Here is a 19,529-nt window from a genome sequence, read left to right on the forward strand (position 1 = left end):
CAATGCCTGTGATTGTTTGCCAATCAGACCAAGATAAAAATGCTCTCACTCAAAAACTGGGCCAAGATGCTGTTTCATTACTTCAACTGATTAAAAAAAAAAAATTTAGGGAACAATTTTCCTCTCTGTGTCCCTTAAGGGCAAATGTCACTGCAACTAAGACCTAGAAACTAGATCATATAAATATAGTTCTAACTAGTTCAACAGACTCAGGATAAGAATCAACACCTTTAACGGAGAAATACATTGGACTGCTAAGCCACTTTAATTTTCAATAACCAAAATAAGGTTTTTAAATTTTTTTTGAAAGACTGAATTCCTAGGTTTGTGAATGTTAAAGGGACGATAAAAGTCCAGTTTTCTCCTACAATATGTCCTTCTTACTTTCTAAAGCACTGAATGGGTTTTGTAATATACAGTTTGTTCTATTACAAGAAATGTCATAAACATAATTTTTAAATTTTAAGTGCTTTTAAAGTAACATCTCATTATTTCCTGAGCAAAGAATTTTAGGATCATGTTTTTGAATAACTGTATCTTGTTTCTATTTTATGCTAACATAAAGAGTTGGTTTATTAATGTAAATGACTAAGTTCTTTGAATTGCTTCATCAGTGAGATTAATTTATTTTCTTTTAATTAGGTCCCTGTGGCTAACACTGGCTAGTAGTATTAGCATGTCCTGCACAGAAAGTGGAGCTCAGAGACTTCATACAGACTTCAGTCACATTTACATGCCCACAGCAATGGCATCAAACTGAGTTGTAGACAAGCCATAATTAATGGTATTGAATTATTAACACCCAAATTCTTTTTGAAATAAGATGAATGTCAGCCCTTCTTAATGATACTGTGATGTGGACAAATGTCACTGAATTTAATAGAGGAATCTGGTGCCTGAGGACAGTTACCTTCTCATTAGCCCTGTTGAGGTCTACGATCAGGGCATCAACATTCTCCTGCAAGACTGCACAAAGCTCAGACCAAGAGAATTTATCCAGCATGCCTTCTGGTTGTTTTATGAGCACAGAGCCTGCTATCAAGTGCTGATACAAGGTATGAAGGAAGGTTAGCTTCTCCTGTGAGAAAAAAAGAAATTAAATCCAGTATATAAACACTGTAAGACGTAAAACACGTAATTCACATGGTGAAGAATTTATGTCAAAAATCCTAGAAAGGAATTAAAATACTCAAGTATGGGAAGATGGTCATCTTGGGGACTTTTTTAACATTCAAAGTTAAACAGCAGATAGAAACTTACAATTGCTTACACTCAGTAAACAATCTCAAGTGTAGAAGCCAAACAACCTGAGTTCTGAGGCCAGCTCTGCTACAACTTAGGACATGATCGAGCCAGTGTCTGTTCAGGCTTCCCCTTCCTTGAGATATCTGGACTAGATGCTTCTAGGCTCTTCTAACTAGAAGTTAACATGGTAATTCCATAATTTTATATTTCCATTTGCCAAAAAAGATGTTAGGTCAAAAAACCAAAATAAAGAGTGTACCCAACACTGTTAAAGAAAAAGCTATACCAACATCTGCACTTTACATGCACACAATTACTCAGCTTTCCTCCTCCTCCAGAGATTCTGGTTTACTTACCACTTATAGGAAATCTATCCTAAACCCCTTAGGCAAAGCAGACAGTGATATGAAAGAGATGGAAGATAGGCTCATTATTTTCCCCCACTTAGAAGTTTATATCGGACTTGGCAAACTGGGCATTTATAGGTGTTTAAATATCACAAACTTAGCAGTCCAAAAAAAAAAAAGAAAGAAAGAACATAGCTGCCCAAGACATAATGCATGTACACCTGTGGTGGATTCATGTCAATCTATGCCAAAACCAATACAGAATTGTAAACTAAAAATTAAAAATAAATAAATAAATTTTAAAAAAAAAATAAATAAATAAATAAAACTGTTCAATTAAAAATATGTAAAAAATTCTCTCAAATTATATTGCTACTGTTGTAGCTAAACCATCCATTGCTTAATGACCTAGAAACACTATACTACAGAATTCATTAAAAAGCTGATTTCCATCTTGAAAACAAAAAGGGAATTTACTTACTAAAATGCCAAATTGCTCTCGTTATAATACATTTTTATCCTTAAAATCAAAGAATGGAACTCAAGACAAGGTAATTGTGAAAAGCTGCAAAATGAGCATTTTAGGTAGATAAAATAAGTTCTCTCAAGGTTTTTTAACAGACCAACAGGAAAACCTTTAAAAGAAATTTTAAATTTCTATTTAAAAAATAGGAATTCTAATCTTCCAGATAAGAACTGAATGTAGCATATATAAAAGTTTTGTAGTTAGAAGCTGTGGTGAAAGTTTCCAATATATATAAAAATACATATCTTTCATTCTCTCTATATGTCATCTTAGATTTTTTCCAAATATAACAATTTAAACCCCCCCCAAAAATTTGAATATGTAGCTATATCCACAACTTGAATTAAGATATAAGAAGAATCTTTATAACAATGCTATGTATCTTTATTTTTTAAGCAATTAAAGATGTCATTTGCATTTTCAACTAAATTGAGACATTCAAAAATCTTATTAAATATAACTAGCCAAACATAATACTCAGGCACTAACAATCTTCCCTCTCCACATTTTGCCAAGTGGTTGAGTTCTTCCTAAAGGGTAATTCATTGTGTCGCCATCACGTCCTTTTCGCTTGGGCTGTGATGAACCATGCATGACAATCATCCATTTGGCGTGAAAAGAGAATCTCAAGATCCAAAATCAATTCACACATGTTGAACCCAACCACAATCCTGTAGACATGCTGACTTTACAATACAGTCAGCCTTCTAGTTTCCTTTACTTTAATCGTTATCTGATGTGTAGAACAATTCCAGCCCCTTCATGTGGACACAATTTAAATCCCAGACTGAAAGAAGAGTGGGAAGAATGTTTCCTTTTTACTCTCTTGGCATTCATGTTCATATTTGTTCGAGTAATGAACTCAATATGCAAGACGACTCAGATAAACTAGCTCCACACTAGCTAGACTAGCTCTATGTCCCATGGGTAAAAGAAAATATAAGATTACAATTCTACTCACACAGGCTCATACAGTATGGAAGAGTCTGTCATAATATTTTAAGAAGTCATTAATAAATTAACATGGATAGGCAACCCCCAAGGACATCCAAATAAACTTTTTAACTGTGTGAGACTTCTATTTTTCTAAATTTTGATTAATATTTTACAATTATAAAAAATAAGGCAACTTTCTATTAAAGCAGATATTATCCCTGTTTTGCAAATAAGGAAGCAAAGATGTGGAGAGACCAAACCATGTGGCTTCTCCATATTCACAGTTTGTAAACATAAGTACCTCTATCCAAGTCAGTTCTTTCAGGTTACAAACAAGATTCTTTCCACCATGTCAGGCTACTAAACTACTGAAATAAAAAAAATTATTTTGTCACTGACACACAAGACTGTTAGGAGAATAGCTGCTTGAAATAGTATGTTCTAACAGAGAAAATAACTTGTACAAATGATCAAACAGTTAAACTACTTTATTTCTCTCACAAAATTGTATCATACAAGAGTAATGGAATGGCTGGTTTTGCAGCTGGCATGAACACTTCAAAACAGCTGAGAAGAATTTTTTGAGTTAAATAAGAGTAAAAAGACCCACTTGATAGATGTAAATGTCTAAAAGTGAGATTAGTGCGAGGCCTTCCTGACAGTCCTCTTGTCCCAGGTAATACCTCAGTATCCTTATGGAAAGCCTGGGAAAGCTTCTGAAGTTCACTCTCAGATTGGGCTGCTCGCGCCTTTTCTTTCTCCCAACAGTGCAGCACATTCTGCAGTTCCACTTTCAAAGTGTTTATTAGAGCCTCTCTGTCTGCACATTTAGTGCGTAAATGACTTAACTCTTTACTGACATCTCCCAGCTTATCCTGAAGGTCCTGTTGGAGACACCAAACAAAAAGATGCTGGGAAGATCATAACACTTAAATATAAAATGTTAATCAAAAAACCTATTCCAAAAAGCTCTTTACAAGAGTTTTCTTCTCAGCTCATTATTAAAAAAAAAAAAAAATTGGTAGCTCAAGAACTTTAAAATAACATTTAAAATATAAATCTCCTACATTTACCATAAGAACATTTACTTCCCAATGATATTTCAAATGCCAGTAGAAATCTCAAATACATGACATAAAATTCTGCTTCACTTTTCAGTCCTTACCCTTAACAGATTTCATTCAAGTACATCCATGACAAACAACATGAACCCACACCAAAAAATTCCAACTCTGAGAGTTGCCTTAGTATAATTTTTCAAAGATGTAGTACATAAAAGCAGCACAAAAAATAAACTGTTGTCCTGGACCTTAGCTAGGTGTGATCTCAGCCCACTACTAGGCATGATGTACTTAAAACAATGACTCCACTCCAAAATTATGAAAACTGACTCCAAGCACTGATGTGCTTACATAAGATATGTTGACTGTGTAGCTAAGGTTGGACATCAAATCTTAAAACAATATTTGAATCTATGGTACTATCATTAAATCTGGGAAATGAATGTTTCCTTGAACCAAAACAATTTCCAATAGTTTTTTCAATGAAAAATCATTCTTATTTTGATCAAGAATAAAAAAAATTTTAAGCGGTATCTAAACATACTTAATAAAAAAAAAGGAAGATATATTTTCATATAGCTCTCCTTAAAAATATCCCCTAGATAATTATATTAGTTTCTTAACACAACAGGAGAAAGTTATTCTAAATTATAATACCTTTATATTTTTAGTGTGAGATTCTATCTTCTGTTTGGTAGAGTCAAGTTCATTCGATGCCTTTTCCTTAGCATTGTTCATGTTGCTTAGCTGATGAAAAAAAAATGTAAGTAACTTTTAAAATATTTTCCAAGGGTGGATAACTCAAAAGCTAATCTTTAAATTTTTATGCCATTATCAAGTACAAACTTTTGATAGTAATTCAGTCTTAAAAATGTATTTCTTTTGGTTAATTATGTAATTTCTGTCACAAGTTCACATGCTAAAAAGAAAAGCAAGCATTCAAGCTTAAAATGTCAGTGATATTGTTGTGTTTTTACCAGCTATCTGGATAAAGGATTTCATTCTTACTGTAAACAAATATAACTTTATTTTTAAAATCCTACAGGACCAAAATGCCAGAAGGAATGGCATCTATACGGAAAGAAAAAAGGACAGAGCATAAGCCTGTTCTTTCCACATCGTGAGGGTATCCGCGGGTCTCTCACTCCATATGACAACCTCAGGGTCGGTCACATGCAGTCCTGCTGGGAAGGCTTGTGGCAGGTCATCAGTTGGTCCCGCTCTGCTTGTGATTTATTTTCTTTGACAGTTCATTCTTCTTTCTGTCAGACTGCTCTTTTTGCTCTCTTTGCAGCCACCCCCTTGGTCTCCCCACTGCTGTCTCTGGCACTGGTTCACAACAAAGCGCATTACTAAGCCAAAGCCTGCTGAGTCGACTTTTCAACTGTGCTGAAGATCATGTGACATTCATCCTCCCAAATAACAATTCGCTGTGGGTAATATGTTCCTACTTACCCTGCAGCTTCCAGACCTAGGCCTCAGAAGAGGTGCATAAACTACTAACAATACAGGTTGTCTTGTCTCACTGGGAAAGACGGCAATGTTTGCTCTTTATAGAAATTTAATTATTCCAGTGGCATTTTCTTTAGAAGGCATTAAGAAAACTCACTTTTCCTTCTTTCTTCACCTTAGCAAACTAAAGTAAAATATGGCTCTTTTGAAATGGGAAATATATGGGTTTCATGGCCTTTGTATTACACGAAACAAAGAGATAAACACAGAGGGATAAATACTAAATTATATGTTTTGTAACTTGTCTTCAGTTAGAAAAATTGTCTGTTGTTTTACTAACTGTGTTTAACATAGTTATTTCATATTTTCTAATTTGATAAGATGTAACTAAATAAACTCTTCAATTTTTAAAGCACAAGTTCATAAAACATTTTAATACCCAAGAAAATTATCAATCCACAAATTAAGCAATACAAAAGAGAAGATGACATGTACACCCATGGCTAATTCATGTCAATGTATGGCAAAAAACACTACAATACTGTAAAGTAATTAGCCTCCAATTAAAATAAATAATTTTTTTTTTAAAAGAGAGAAGATAAATAGAAACATGAGTTTTTTCAATCAGGAAACCAAAACCTCCAGGCTACATCAAGCAGATATTTGTTTTTAAAAAACTTCTAACAGTCATTCCCTTTACAGAATGCAAACTAATTTCTTTCTTTTTTAGTTAAGATCTCTACAATTTGTAGAACTCTTAAGCCAAAATATTGACAAGCCCTAAATGTCCACTACCTATTCCAAATCTCATGAAAACACATTAACATTTAAATATCATAGTAACTGAGTTGCACAGCTTTTTTTTATTAAATTAAAAGATAAATTATGAAGACCAAGAAGTGACAGTCTTTAGAACTCCGAAAATAGCAGTGTGACAGAAGAGTTACAAAAACACAAGTGAGACCTGACTTTAGGCCACACTCACAGAGAAAACAGTGACAGACAACTTATTATTTTTTTATCTGTGAGGCTGTCAAATCAACATTCACAATATTTTTGACCTTTGTAACAAGCAAGTAATACGTACTGCTGCAGGCCGAAGGCTATATGTGTGGAGCCAAACAGTGCAAGTGTTACCTCATTAGATGCATCTTCCAGCTTGTTCTGGTAATCTGTCAAGGTGCGTCTCAAAGTCTCAAGGACAACAGAGAAGCTGGGAGGTTTATCTTTGTCCTTGTGGATGCCTACAGAAAAATATAGAATAAAAATATACCATTAAAGTCACAAAGAGACAACAGTTGGCTGAAAAGACATCATGATACATGAGTAGACTCATTCTTCTAAGTATACTGCTGTAGAGCCAAGTATTAATCGATTTCTGAACAAGTGGTCAAATTAAGTTCATAATATATCAAGTACAAATTTATGGCTACTTTGTACCTAAGTCTACCCTGTAGTTTGTAGTAAGATCTTTTATTCTTTTTTTTTTCCCATTTCCAAAGGAACTATAGTATTTGTACATACCTGTCATCCAACAATTAAACAAACAGTCTATACTAAACAACTGTTTGGGAGAGTTAAATAAACTTACTTTGGTCCCTGTGTTTTTGATCGGTCAGGCCTATTTTTCTCAAACAATAATTTCTGAACCCAAGAGCACATAATTTTCTGTTATGCTTAGAAATGATATTCTTCAATCCTTAAAATTCTCAAGTTACAATTTGAAATAAATTATAAAAATACTAGTACTATCTACATAGGCCCACATCATGTTTCAATTAAAACTCTTAAAACTGATACCCATTGTAAAAATGTGAGTATTTCCACATTATGCCCTCAAACTATTTTAATTTAGCTAGGACATAAGTTAGTTGAGTTAATCAAGGTCACATGGTTAAATGCAGTTTAAAATATTAATCCAAATCATCAAAAGTTTAGCTTCAAAAACTACTTTAAACTGTTTGCTTATTGTATTACTCATAAACTGTAAAAAAATAAGTTGCAAATTTTAAAACACACTAAAAGTATAATAATTCTCCCTCTCATATTTTATAATCTAAGTATTAATATAGATAAGAAGCATTCATAATAACTTTTTATTATTCATTGATTCATTCAACTAATTTAACGCGTGAATGTATTCCTGCTGCTGCTGCTAAGTCACTTCAGTCGTGTCCGACTCTGTGCGACCCCACAGACGGCAGCCCACCAGGCTCCGCCGTCCCTGGGATTCTCCAGGCAAGAACACTGGCGTGGGTTGCCATTTCCTTCTCCAACGCATGAAAGTGAAAAGTGAGAGTGAGGTCGCTCAGTCATGTCCAACTCTTCGCAACCCCATGGACTGGAGCCTACCAGGCTCCTCTGTCCATGGGAGTTTCCAGGCAAGAGTACTGGAGTGGGGTGCCATCACCTTCTCCTGAATGTATTCCTACTGTGTACTAATCCTAAACATTAGGCAAATGGAGGTGAACAAGAGTGGTGGAGTCTGTTCTTATGGGATTTACCATCTAAATAGAAGAGATGAGACAGTAAACGATTACATAAGCTCATTCCTCAAGTATTCAGTTGCTGGAACTTTAGGGAGAGGAGGGAAGCAGGCAGTAACAAAGGAAAGAAAGGATGAGTAAAGGGGGGAAAGTCTTTGTTAATAACAGAACAACTTTATTTACCTCAGAGTATTAATGATAATTATTATTTAAATTTTGAACAAAATATTATTAATAAACATTACATTCACCAAAGTATAATGTAAACACTATCTGAAGTATGGGTACACCTTAAATTTTCTTAAAGAGAAGAATAATAATTAACTGAAAAACCAAAAGTAATATGGAAACAACACATATCCCAGCGAGAGGGGAAAAAAAGAAGACAGTGCCCTCAGCCTTGAAAATGAAGGAGACAGTACTCTTCATAATGACTATGAGTTGGAGAGACAACTCATTAAAAATTTTATTAGAGGTCTTACTAAATATATTTTTTAAATTGCTCTCTTGCACAAGATTAAAAAAAAATGTAATGTATAATTCTTTTATTTTGCTACTACACAAGTAGACGATGAATAAATCATTCAAGGACACCCAGGAAATCTGTTAGCTTATACAATAAGGGAGAAAACTTGCTCTTAAAAATCCAGAAGAATAAAAATCACCAGAATATGGTTGTTGAGGTGTAAGGAGATAAAATGCCCTCTCTTTACTGACCCATGCAAATCTTATATTCTATATTCAATAAAGTCTCTCTGCCTGAAAATGCTTTCACAATAAAGTTCAAATGAGGTGAAAAGTATGCTTTATGTCCCGGCCACCTTCATTATAAAAAGAAGTACTTACTGGTACCTTAACACGACAAAGTGTTCACAAGCAAAAAGAAAGGATCCAGGAGCTTACTAACTAAAATGTGATTCAACCTAATAACGTCCTAATCACTGCATTATTAGCACCCCAAACAATAAACTATTAAACTATCCTATCAGTGAAAGGACTAAAAACTCACAGATAAAGAACAGTAATAAATAAATAGACAAAGTACAATTTTAACAATAGTCATAAATGGTTTTTCAAAGGTCAAAGTGCAAATGAAGAGCAGCATGTGTCACGACCATTTATAGTACCATTACGCCAACTCAAAATCTTCTTAGTTCCTCTGTCCTTGTCCCTGTCCATGTATGTCTCTTTACACGGGTGCCAGCCTGTACTTTCACATCTCTGCTGCCTGTCTCAATCTCTTTCTCACTTTTAAGTAGGTTTCAAGTCTGGGTGCTCAGTCGTGTCCAACTCTTTGTAACCCCATGAACTGTAGCCTGCCAGGCTCCTCTGTCCATGGGATTCTCCAGGTAAGAATAGTGGAGTGGGTTGCCCTTTTCTTCTCCAAGGTCAAGTCCGGGTTCACCTTGACAAAGCTTTTCCTTGAATTAGTAGCCCATAGAAGGGAGTGAGATGGAAGGAAAGGGTCCAAACCGTCCATTTAAATGTTCCCTTTTGAACAATCTGAAAAACTAAATATTTTTACATGACTCAAATAAACCACTGTTTTTCAGGATGGTATTATCTATCATCTCAGTAACCTACAGTTCCACAGAAGAAACAGTAAATTATAATGACTGAGGTGAGTCTATTTCCTCCACCTTGTCAACCATTCTATCTACTTCAGTATCCTGCAAGACCTCAACTATTAAGAAATAATGGACAGGACTTCCTAGGTGGCTCAGTGGTAAAGAATCTGCCTGTCAATGCAGGAGACACAAGTTTGATCCCTGATCCAGGAAGATCCCACATACCACGGAACAACCAAGCCCATATACCACAACTATTGAGCCTGTGTCCTAGAACCCACACACCACAACTACTTAAGCCCACACACCCCAGAGCCCATGCTCTACAACAAGAGAAGCCCCTGCAATGGGAAGCCCATGTACCACTCGACAGTAGTGGTGAGAAGAGAGAGTACCAGAAAGTAACCTAGAGAGTAACCCCTTCTCGCCGCAACTAGAAAACAGCCTGTGCAGCAATGAAGACCCAACAACGCCAAAAATAAATAAATAAATAAATAAAATTATTTTTAAAAAATAAATGGACAGAATATAAAATACAAGACTTTTAAAAAAGATATCTACTATAGAACATGAATAGTCATATTCATCCTCAGAATAGAAAAAATGAAAACAAAACACTGTTGTTTAATACTGATTTTTAATCATGTAATAAAACACAGAAAATAACATTCAAATGGGTTTTTCACCTGAGAAAATCTAAATATTTAATACAATTATGACTAAGAAAATCCCCTTTTCATTCTAAAAGCACTGAATATAAACATTTTGTTGGCAGTTATATTTTACAAGCTCAGACTACATTCCATAGATTAAACTCATCTTATTTACTGAGATCATAAACATCTTCATTGTCTTGCAAACACTGGTCCCCATCCTGGAGTTTAAAAAAAAAAAAACGGCTTATAACTTCCCTCACATATGGACAGTATTTATTATGTAAGTCCTACTCACCCATCCACTGTGTCCCCAGGAAGAGTTCAAAAAATACCTTCTTTACCAAGGTTTAAGAAATGTGTTGGGGGGTAGGGGAAGGGCTGAGCATACTTGATGAGCTCTGTAGCCTGGTGGGCATAGGCACAGTAGCTGGAGAGCCATGGATAACAGTGGAAAATGATGCCACCAAGCTGGGTTCAGTGAAGATCCTGGAATCTCAAGTGACAAGGTCAAGTGGTAGCCTCAACTTGCAGCAACAAAATGCATGTGGTTATTATAACGGGCAGTGGGTTCGAAGTAATAAACAAAATGGTTTTACCCACAGAGATCACTAGCATTGGCTACTGATCACAGCATTCCTGGGACTAAAACAGATAGGCACTCTACTTGAATGTTACTCGACTCGTATAAATAGAAAAGTTCTGGGTCTGATTATCAGAAGTAGAAGTTAAATCTATACAAAAGACATCTTGGCCCTCAACCAATTCTGACTTGAGTTTGTTCACAGAACCAGTGCCAGTGCATCCCCTTTAGGAAACCAAACAATCCTGCCCCAAAAGATCACACTGCAAACCTCTCTCCTAGCCTTCCTCCAAGAACCATGCAACTGTTTAGCAGGGTGACCGTGTACTGGGGAAGGGAGTCACACATAGCTCAGATAACTGGACACTGAACTGGAACTGACTTCAACTCCTGGAGAGCTAATATGCTACTGTGGTTCCCTAGTTAGGGGAGGAGCTTATACAAGCAAGCTTTGGTTAAGGTCTAGCTCCAGTGGGCCCGAGGTGAACCCACACAGTTGTTTTCCCACTTCGGAATGCACTGTTATCAAAAACAAATGCAGAAACTGGCACAATGCCCATATTAGTTACCTGACCCATGGAATGAGGAGCTAACAGAGGAAAACAGGAAAAAAAAGTAAGTGGGAGTCACCAAAACTGATCTACCCAAAATAGTAAACTAAAAGTAAAGCCACATTCCTAGAGAGATTGCAGAGATTAGTGCCTCTGTGAAAGATGATAAAGGGTGGTTATTCCAACCACATCAGCATTCAACTCATCTCTCTGGCTAGTGCAGAGTACAGATGGGTCTTAAGGAATGACAGTGAATTACTGAAAGCATAATCACACGTGATTCCAATTACAGCTGCAGTTACAGATGTAGTTTCACTGCTGGAGCAAATCAATCCATTTCCTGGAAACTGGAATGAGGCTATTTCTTCTATCCTTTTAATAAAAACCACCAAAACAGTTTCTTTCTGCTTGCAGGACCAGCAATGTACCCTCACGACCCTACCTCAGAACCACATCAACTCTAGCATAATCCAGTGTACAGAAATCTCCATCAGCTCTCCATTCTGGAAGACATCAAGTGTTCCACTTCATTCTCTACCAAGTTGATCGTACTGAGTTTAAGCAGGCCAAGTTTGGCAGGTACTTACAGGTGAATGATAGTGTAAGCTTTTAGAATTTGGGAAGAAAGCAAGCCATCCTCTACAGATAAGCACTCTCTTGAAAATCAGCTTTTGACTTGCTACTGGTCCTTAGCAGACACTGCATTCACACCCCACAATTTAGCATGTGACCTGAGTTGCCCATGGTAAAATGGTTACTGTCAGATCCACCAACCCCATTAATCTGAGCATTCATGATAGCACTCTATCTCAAAGGAAAGTGGTATATATGCAAACCTGGGTTCAAACAAATCCTGCAGGCACAACCAAGCTGCCTGAATAAGTAATCCAGATTTCCTATTCTTGTTACATTGCTTCTTCTGTCTTAACCTATATCCTGAACCTGTGGACAAGTTCCCTATAACCAGTTGACTAATGTTGGCAGGCGGGGCGTGGGGGGCGGGTGTGGAGAGAATGGGCTTGTTATATAGATGTTTCTGTATGATGTGCTGATGTTACTCAAAAGTATTGGACTTCCCTGTTGGTCCAGTGGTTAAGAATCTGCCTGCCAATGCAAGGGACATATCCTCAGTCCCTGGTCCAGGAAGATCCCACACGCTGTGGGGCAACTAAGCCTATATGCCACAACTACTGAGTCTGCACTCTAGAGCCCGAGCTCCACAACAAGAGAAGCACCATAATATGAAGTCCACACACCGAAACTAGAGAGTAGCCCCCACTAGCTACAACTAGAAAGAGACTTCGTGCAACAATGCAGACTCAGAGTGCAGCCAAAAATTAATTAACTTTAAAAAAAAGTAGACAGCTGCATCATGACAGCCCTATTCAAGGGTGGCCTTGAAGGATGGTGACGAAGCAAAAATCCCCCCAAGTATGCAAAGCATCAAGTACTGGACCTGACTATCATTTTGTCTGGAATGAGAGATGATCAAAGGCACAAATATACACTTATCTGGAGCTAGTAGCTAGCAGATTGGCTGGACAGTCAGGGATTCCAAAAGATGATAGGAAAACCAGTCCCAAGGTGGTCTGAGCAAGTGTGTGGACAGACCTCTTAAGATGGGCACTATGCCCCGATCAACTGAGGTGGAGGAGGATCTTAACAATCAGGAGGACAAAATGAAGTATTCTGTGGGTGTCAGCTAGCATATTTTCCAAGTCACTTTTCCCCCTGCTCATCTTTGTCACCCCTACAACGCAGGAGTCACAGCAGCAAGAGTGGACGGAAGGTAAGGGCTTGGCAGCATGGATCTTCACTCACCAAGGCTGTCGGGCTTACAATTCCTCTTAAGTGCCAGCTCCATTGATACCAAAGACAAACACTGAATCCATGATATGCCACCACTCCTGACTGGCACTAGCCATCTACCTAGGGGCAAGTTGATTATACTAAGTAATTTCCATCATGGAATAAGCAATGCTCATTCTTACTAGGCACTTACTCTACAAAGGCATTTTCCTTTCCTGATAATAGTATTTCTGCTGAAATTGTCATCCACGAATTTACAAAATGTCTTATTCACCATCATGTATCCCATAGCATTGCTTCTGACCAAGGAACTCATTTCATAGCAAATTAAGTACTATGGAAATAGGCTCATTTACACAGAATTCACTGGGTTCAATCCTTGGTCAGGGAACTAAGATCATACATGTCACATGGTGTGACCAAAAAAAGCTATTTAAAAAGTTAATGGACAAACAATCCCTCTTCTGTATATCCAAAGGAACTGAAACCAGAGCCTAGTAGACATATTTCTATACCCATGTTAATAACAGCACTACTCGAAATAGCCAAGAGATGGAAGCAACCCAAAGGTCCATCAACAGATAAATCGATAGATAAAGTGTGACCAATATGTAACAATGGAGTCTTGCTGTTGTTCAGTCATTAAGCCACGTCCAGCTCTTTGTGACACAATGGACTGCAGCATGCCAGACTTCCCTGTCCATCACTACCTCCCAGAGATTACTCAAACCCATGCCCACTGAGTCAGCGATGCCATCCAGCCATCTCAGCCTCTGTCACCTCTTTCTCCCCCTGCCTTCAATCTTTCTCAGCATCCAGGTCTTTTCCAATGAGTCGGGTTTTCCCATTAGATGGCCAAAGGGGAGCTTCTGCTTTGGCATCAGTCCTTCCAATGAATATTCAGGGTTGACTTCCTTTAGGATTGACTGGTCCAATCTCCTTGTAGTCCCAGGGACTCTCAAAAGTCTTCTCTGGTACCGTAATTTGAAAGCATCAATTCTTCAGTGCTCAGCCTTCTTTATGGGTCAACTCTCACATGTTGTATAATCATAGCTTTGACTATGGTTGACTATGGTTTTCTCTATGATTCAAAGCACCTTTGTCAGGAAGGAGATGTCTCCACTTTTTAATACACTGTTTAGGTTTGTCATAGCTTTTCTTCCAAGGAGCAAGTGTCTTTTAATTTCATGGCCACAGTCACCATCTACAGTGATTTTGGAGCCCAAGAAAATAAAAGCTGTGACTCTTTCCACTTTTTCCCCTTCTATTTGCCATGAAATGATGGGACTGGATGCCATGATCTTAGTTTTTTGAATGTTGAGTTTCGAGCCAGTTTTTTCATTCTCCTCTTTCACCCTCATCCAGAGGCTCTTTAGTTCCTCTTCGCCTTCTGTCACTGGAGTGGTAACATCTATATATCTGAAGTTGTTCATATTTCTCCTGGCAATCTTGATTCCAGCTTGTGCTTCATCCAGCCCAGCTTTCCCATGATGTACTCGGCACAGAAGTTAAATAAGCAGGGTGACAATATACAGCCTTGTCATACTCCTTTCCCAATTTTGAACCAGACTGCTGGTCCATGTCTGATTCTAAATGTTGCTACTTGATCTGCATACAGGTTTCTCAGGAGATAGATAAGGTGGTCTGGTATTTCCATCTCTTTAAGAATTTTTCATAGTTTGTTGTGATCCAAACAGTCAAAAGCGTTACAGTAGTCAATGAAGCAGTATATGCTTTTCTGGAATTCCTTTGCTTTCTCTATTATCCAGCAAGTGTTGGCAATTTGATCTCTGGTTCCTCTGCCTTTTCTAAACCCAGCATGTACATCTGTAAGTTCTTGGTTCATGTACTACTAAAGCCTAGGTTGAAGGAGTTTGAGCATAACCTTGCTGGCATGTGAAATGAATGCAACTATATGGTAGTTTGTATATTCTCTGGCACTGTCCTTCTTTGGCACTGGAATGAAAACTGACCTTTGCCAATACTGTGGCCACTGCTGAGTTTTCCAAATTTGCTGACAGATTGGGTGCAGCACTTTAACAGCATCATCTTTTAGGATTTTTAAATAACTCAGCTGGAATTCCATCACCTCCATTAGCTTTATTTGTACTAATGCTTTCTAAGGCCCCCTTGACTTCACACCGGGATGTCTGGTGACCATACCATCGTGGTTATCCAGGTCATTAAGACCTTCTTTGTATAGTTCTGTGTATTCTTGCCACCTCTTCTTAATCTCTTCTGCTTCTGTTGGACAATGGAGCCTTAAAAAGGAATTCCTGTCATGTCCCATAATATGGATGAAGCTGGAGGATATTTTGCTAAGTAAAAGAAGTCAATCATGAAAAGATAATATAAGATTTCAATATAAGAGATATCTAAAGTAGTCAGATTCACAGAAACAGAAAGTAGCACGACAGTTATGAGGGACTTGCTGGCCAGAGAGAAGGTGGCAGTTAACTGTATGTGCTTCGCCGGTGCCTCAGTCTGTGAAGAATCTTCCTGCGATGTGGGAGTGGGAGACCTGGGTTTGATGCCTGGGTTGGTCAGATCCCCTGCACACAGGCATGGCAATCCGCTCCAGTATTCTTGCCTGAAGAATCCCCATGAACAAAGGAGCATGGCAGCTACAGTCCATGGGGTCACAAAAGAGTCAGACACAACTGGGCAACTAAGCACAGCACAGCAAAATTTTATGCATACACTTGACTGGGCTACAGGCCCATATTTTCAGTTAAAAATTATCTCTGGGTGTAACTATGAGGCCATTTCTGGACGAGACTGACATTTGCATCAGTAGACTGAGTAAAGCGGACTGCTCTCCCCAGTGTGGGCGGGCCTCACCCACTCCACTGAAGGCCCAAATAGAGCAAAAGGCTAAGTAAGAAAGGATTCTTTCTGTCCACCTGACTCCCTTCAAGCTGGAAATCAGTCTTCTCCTGCCTTTGGACTCAGACTCAGACTGGAACTTACACCATCAGGTCTTCTGTTTCTCAGGCCTTCGGAGTCAGCCTGGCTCTCCTGGGTCCCCTATTTCTCAGTCACCTTAATTGTGTCATTAGTTAGTGAGCACACTGACTATGTTAGAAATGTTGAGCCCTCTTACTGTGGTCACTCCCTTGGATTTCACAAACCAAAGCTATCAGCATGATAAAGTAGGACAAGCTTGGTTTGTAAACCTCAGTGAACTGGGACGTAAGGGAAGTAAGCAAGAAGAAACTGGCAAATGACACCAAAGGAGACCTGTGTGCTGCTCTTCCAGACATCCTCAGCCTCTCAGTAACCCATGAGCCTCTAATTAAAAGGTACCAGCCACAAGGTTCCTGAGGACAATTAAAAGTCTCAAGAAGATACTAATCTAGGCAATAATCCTTTACGAAGGATGGAAAGAAGGAGTGATGAGAGGAAAGTACCACTTGATGTCCTGATTTTCTTAAGAACAGTCCCTGAAGCTGCCCGACTCCTGGGTGATATGTACATACCTAAAGGCACCATATGTTCTTGCTATTATTTCCTAGGGTCCTTCAGCCTCTCCTAGTAGAAAGCAAAAGGATACTTCTGGAGTATTACAAATGATTTCCTCAAGGAAGGAAAGGTTGAAGAAGGTTGGAGGGGCTTTTGTCTCAGTCAACACAAAAGTCAAGCTGCCTGAGGAGAATGAATTAGAAGAAAAACTTTCTTTCATGAACCTAATGAAGGAAAAGTCACATTCTAGAGGTGAAACCATAAAACGATAGTAGGAAGAAACATCTGAGGCAGAAAGACTGCTGCTGCTGCTGCTGCTAAGTCGCTTCAGTCGTGTCCGACTCTGTGCGACCCCATAGACGGTAGCCTACCAGGCTCCCCTGTCCCTGGGATTCTCCAGGCAAGAACACTGGAGTGGGTTGCCATTTCCTTCTCCAATGCATGAAAGTGAAAAGTGAAAGTGAATTCGCTCAGTCGTGTCCGACTCTTCGCGACCCCATGGACTGCAGCCCACTAGGCTCCTCCGCCCATGGGATTTTCCAGGCAAGGGTACTGGAGTGGGGTGCCATTGCCTTCTCCGGTAGAAAGACTACATGGGTTCAAAGTGGGAAAGGACTTCTCCCTTATACACACTCTAAGCATTTCTATCAGAAAAAAAATGAGTTATGAGCAGCTGTTGTGTAGCAATTTCAGCAGAAAGTAGAAGGCAAAAATAGGAAATAAATGTCCATGATTAATTAAATTGAGGTCATCTTATCTAATAATAGTAAGCAATCAAGGTGGCATTTCCATAAGGCATGAAAGACGGTGACATCATTTCCACTGAAGACAGAAAGTCAATCTTCTTGGTGCCTCTTTATGGACTGCTACCCAAAAAAAGCTGCCAAAATCTTGAAAGAGATTCCATGACTACCTTTATAACCTCAAAAATTATCATTTAAAATAGAATATTGACCTACTGTTAATTCATTCATACTTTTATTCATTGAAAAAAATATTTGAGTGCTTCCTTTGTGCCAAGTATTGTCTACCTGCTTAAAACTCTTTAGTAAATGAAAGTGACAAAGATCCTTGCCCTCATGGAGGTTGGATATTGTGGTGGTTGATTTTACTGCCAACTTGACCAGGCTAAAGGACGCCCAGAAAACCAGTAAATCGCTTTTGGATGTGTCCATGAGGGTGTTTCTGGGACATACTAGCATTTGAATCAGTAGACTAAGTAAAGAAGATGTACCCTCACCAACGTGGGTAGGGGAGGTAATATCCAATCTGTTGGCTTCCCTTACCTACCCCCTTCTCTTAGCCCTCTCCTCCTCCAACTCCAAAGAACAAAAGGACAGAAAGGAAAATTCTCTTTTTTCCTAACCTGAGACTTCCACCTTTTTCTGCCCTCAGACATCCTAATCCTGGTTCCTGGGCCCCAGGCACCCCAGTTTCTCAGGCCTTTGGACTCACACTGAATTATATTACTGCCTTTGCTGGTCCTTCAGTTTGCAGAGGAAAGATCACAAGATTTCCTAGCCTCTATAACCATGTGTGCAAACTCCAATATCTCCTCTTGTGTGTATCTATATAATCTTATTGGTTATATTTCTCCAGAGAACCTTGACAATACAGATATAACAAAAAAATGCACCACATATTTGGGCAGAAATGCTTAACAGCAATAAGTACCATGGGGAAAAAAGGGAGAGAGGTAGGCAGGAACAAATTATTTAGTCATCTTTGTATAGCTGAACCCAGGGTTGACACAGTAGGCAATCATAATTGTTAAGGCTCTTCCACAAAATGTTGAGCAATAAAGTTTATTAATTATATCCCTCTTGGTTAAATGGCAAAAATCCAACTTGAGCTGGTATGAGCAGAAAGGGAGTCCATTATGGTTATATAGGGCTATTTGCTGGAAGCCAAGAACAAGAATAAAATCAAGTTCAAAGCAGGTATGTGAATGAGTCAAGTATCAAAGGAAAGAACTGGCATAGTCAGAAGGGTTCACTGGGGAAAAAATTTAATGAAGATTTTACAGAAATGTAAGCAGGTTAAGAGAACAAAAAAGATATGATGTGATACCGCAAACCAGCAAGACGGGAAGTTCAGTTCAGTTCAGTCGCCCAGTCATGTCCAACTCTTTGCAACCCCATGAATCGCAGCACACCAGGCCTCCCTGTCCATCACCAACTCCCGGAGTTCACTCAGACTCACATCCATCGAGTTGGTGATGCCACCCAGCCATCTCATCCTGGGTCGTCCCCTTCTCCTCCTGCCCCCAATCCCTCCCAGCATCAGAGTCTTTTCCAATGAGTCAACTCTTTGCACGAGGTGGCCAAAGTAATGGAGTTTCAGCTTTACCATCAGTCCTTCCAAAGAACACCCAAACAGGAGATGGCAAGAGTGAACGTCGACATTCTAGGAACCAGTGAACTAAAATGGACTGGAATGGGTTAATTTAACTCAGATGACCATTATATCTACTACTGTTGGCAGGAATCCCTTAGAAGAAATGGAGTAGCCATCATGGTCAAAAAAAGAGTCCGAAATGCAGTACTTGGATGCAATCTCAAAAACGACAGAATGATCTCTGTTTGTTTCCAAGGCAAACCATTCAATATCACAGTAATCCAAGTCTATGCCTCAACCAGTAATGCTGAAGAAGCTGAAGTTGAACAGTTCTATGAAAACCTACAAGACCTTTTAGAACTAACACCCAAAAAAGATGTCCTTTTCATTACAGGGGACTGGAATGCTAAAGTAGGAAGTCAAGAAACACCTGGGGTTACAGGTAAATTTGGCCTTGGAATACAGAATGAAGCAGGGCAAAGGCTAATTGAGCTTGCCAAGAGAAAGCACTGG

The 19,529-nt window shown here is 38.6% G+C and overlaps 1 protein-coding gene across 4 annotated transcripts in view; it reads right to left on the minus strand.

The window, feature by feature from the left end:
• Window positions 1-19,529, minus strand: part of CCDC171 (coiled-coil domain containing 171) — a 333,839-nt gene that overhangs the window by 211,640 nt on the left and 102,670 nt on the right. For all 4 annotated transcript variants that reach the window (XM_040240019.1, XM_040240011.1, XM_040239996.1 and 1 more), the window contains 4 exons: window positions 6,705-6,811; window positions 4,773-4,862; window positions 3,738-3,938; window positions 911-1,078 (listed from right to left, as the gene is read on the minus strand). In XM_040240019.1, coding sequence (XP_040095953.1) covers window positions 911-1,078; window positions 3,738-3,938; window positions 4,773-4,862; window positions 6,705-6,811 — 566 coding nt within the window. The remainder of the gene's footprint in view (window positions 1-910; window positions 1,079-3,737; window positions 3,939-4,772; window positions 4,863-6,704; window positions 6,812-19,529) is intronic.

This window comes from Oryx dammah, unplaced genomic scaffold, assembly GCF_014754425.2.
Source record: "Oryx dammah isolate SB20612 unplaced genomic scaffold, SCBI_Odam_1.1 HiC_scaffold_1, whole genome shotgun sequence".
NCBI classification, from domain to species: domain Eukaryota; kingdom Metazoa; phylum Chordata; class Mammalia; order Artiodactyla; family Bovidae; genus Oryx; species Oryx dammah.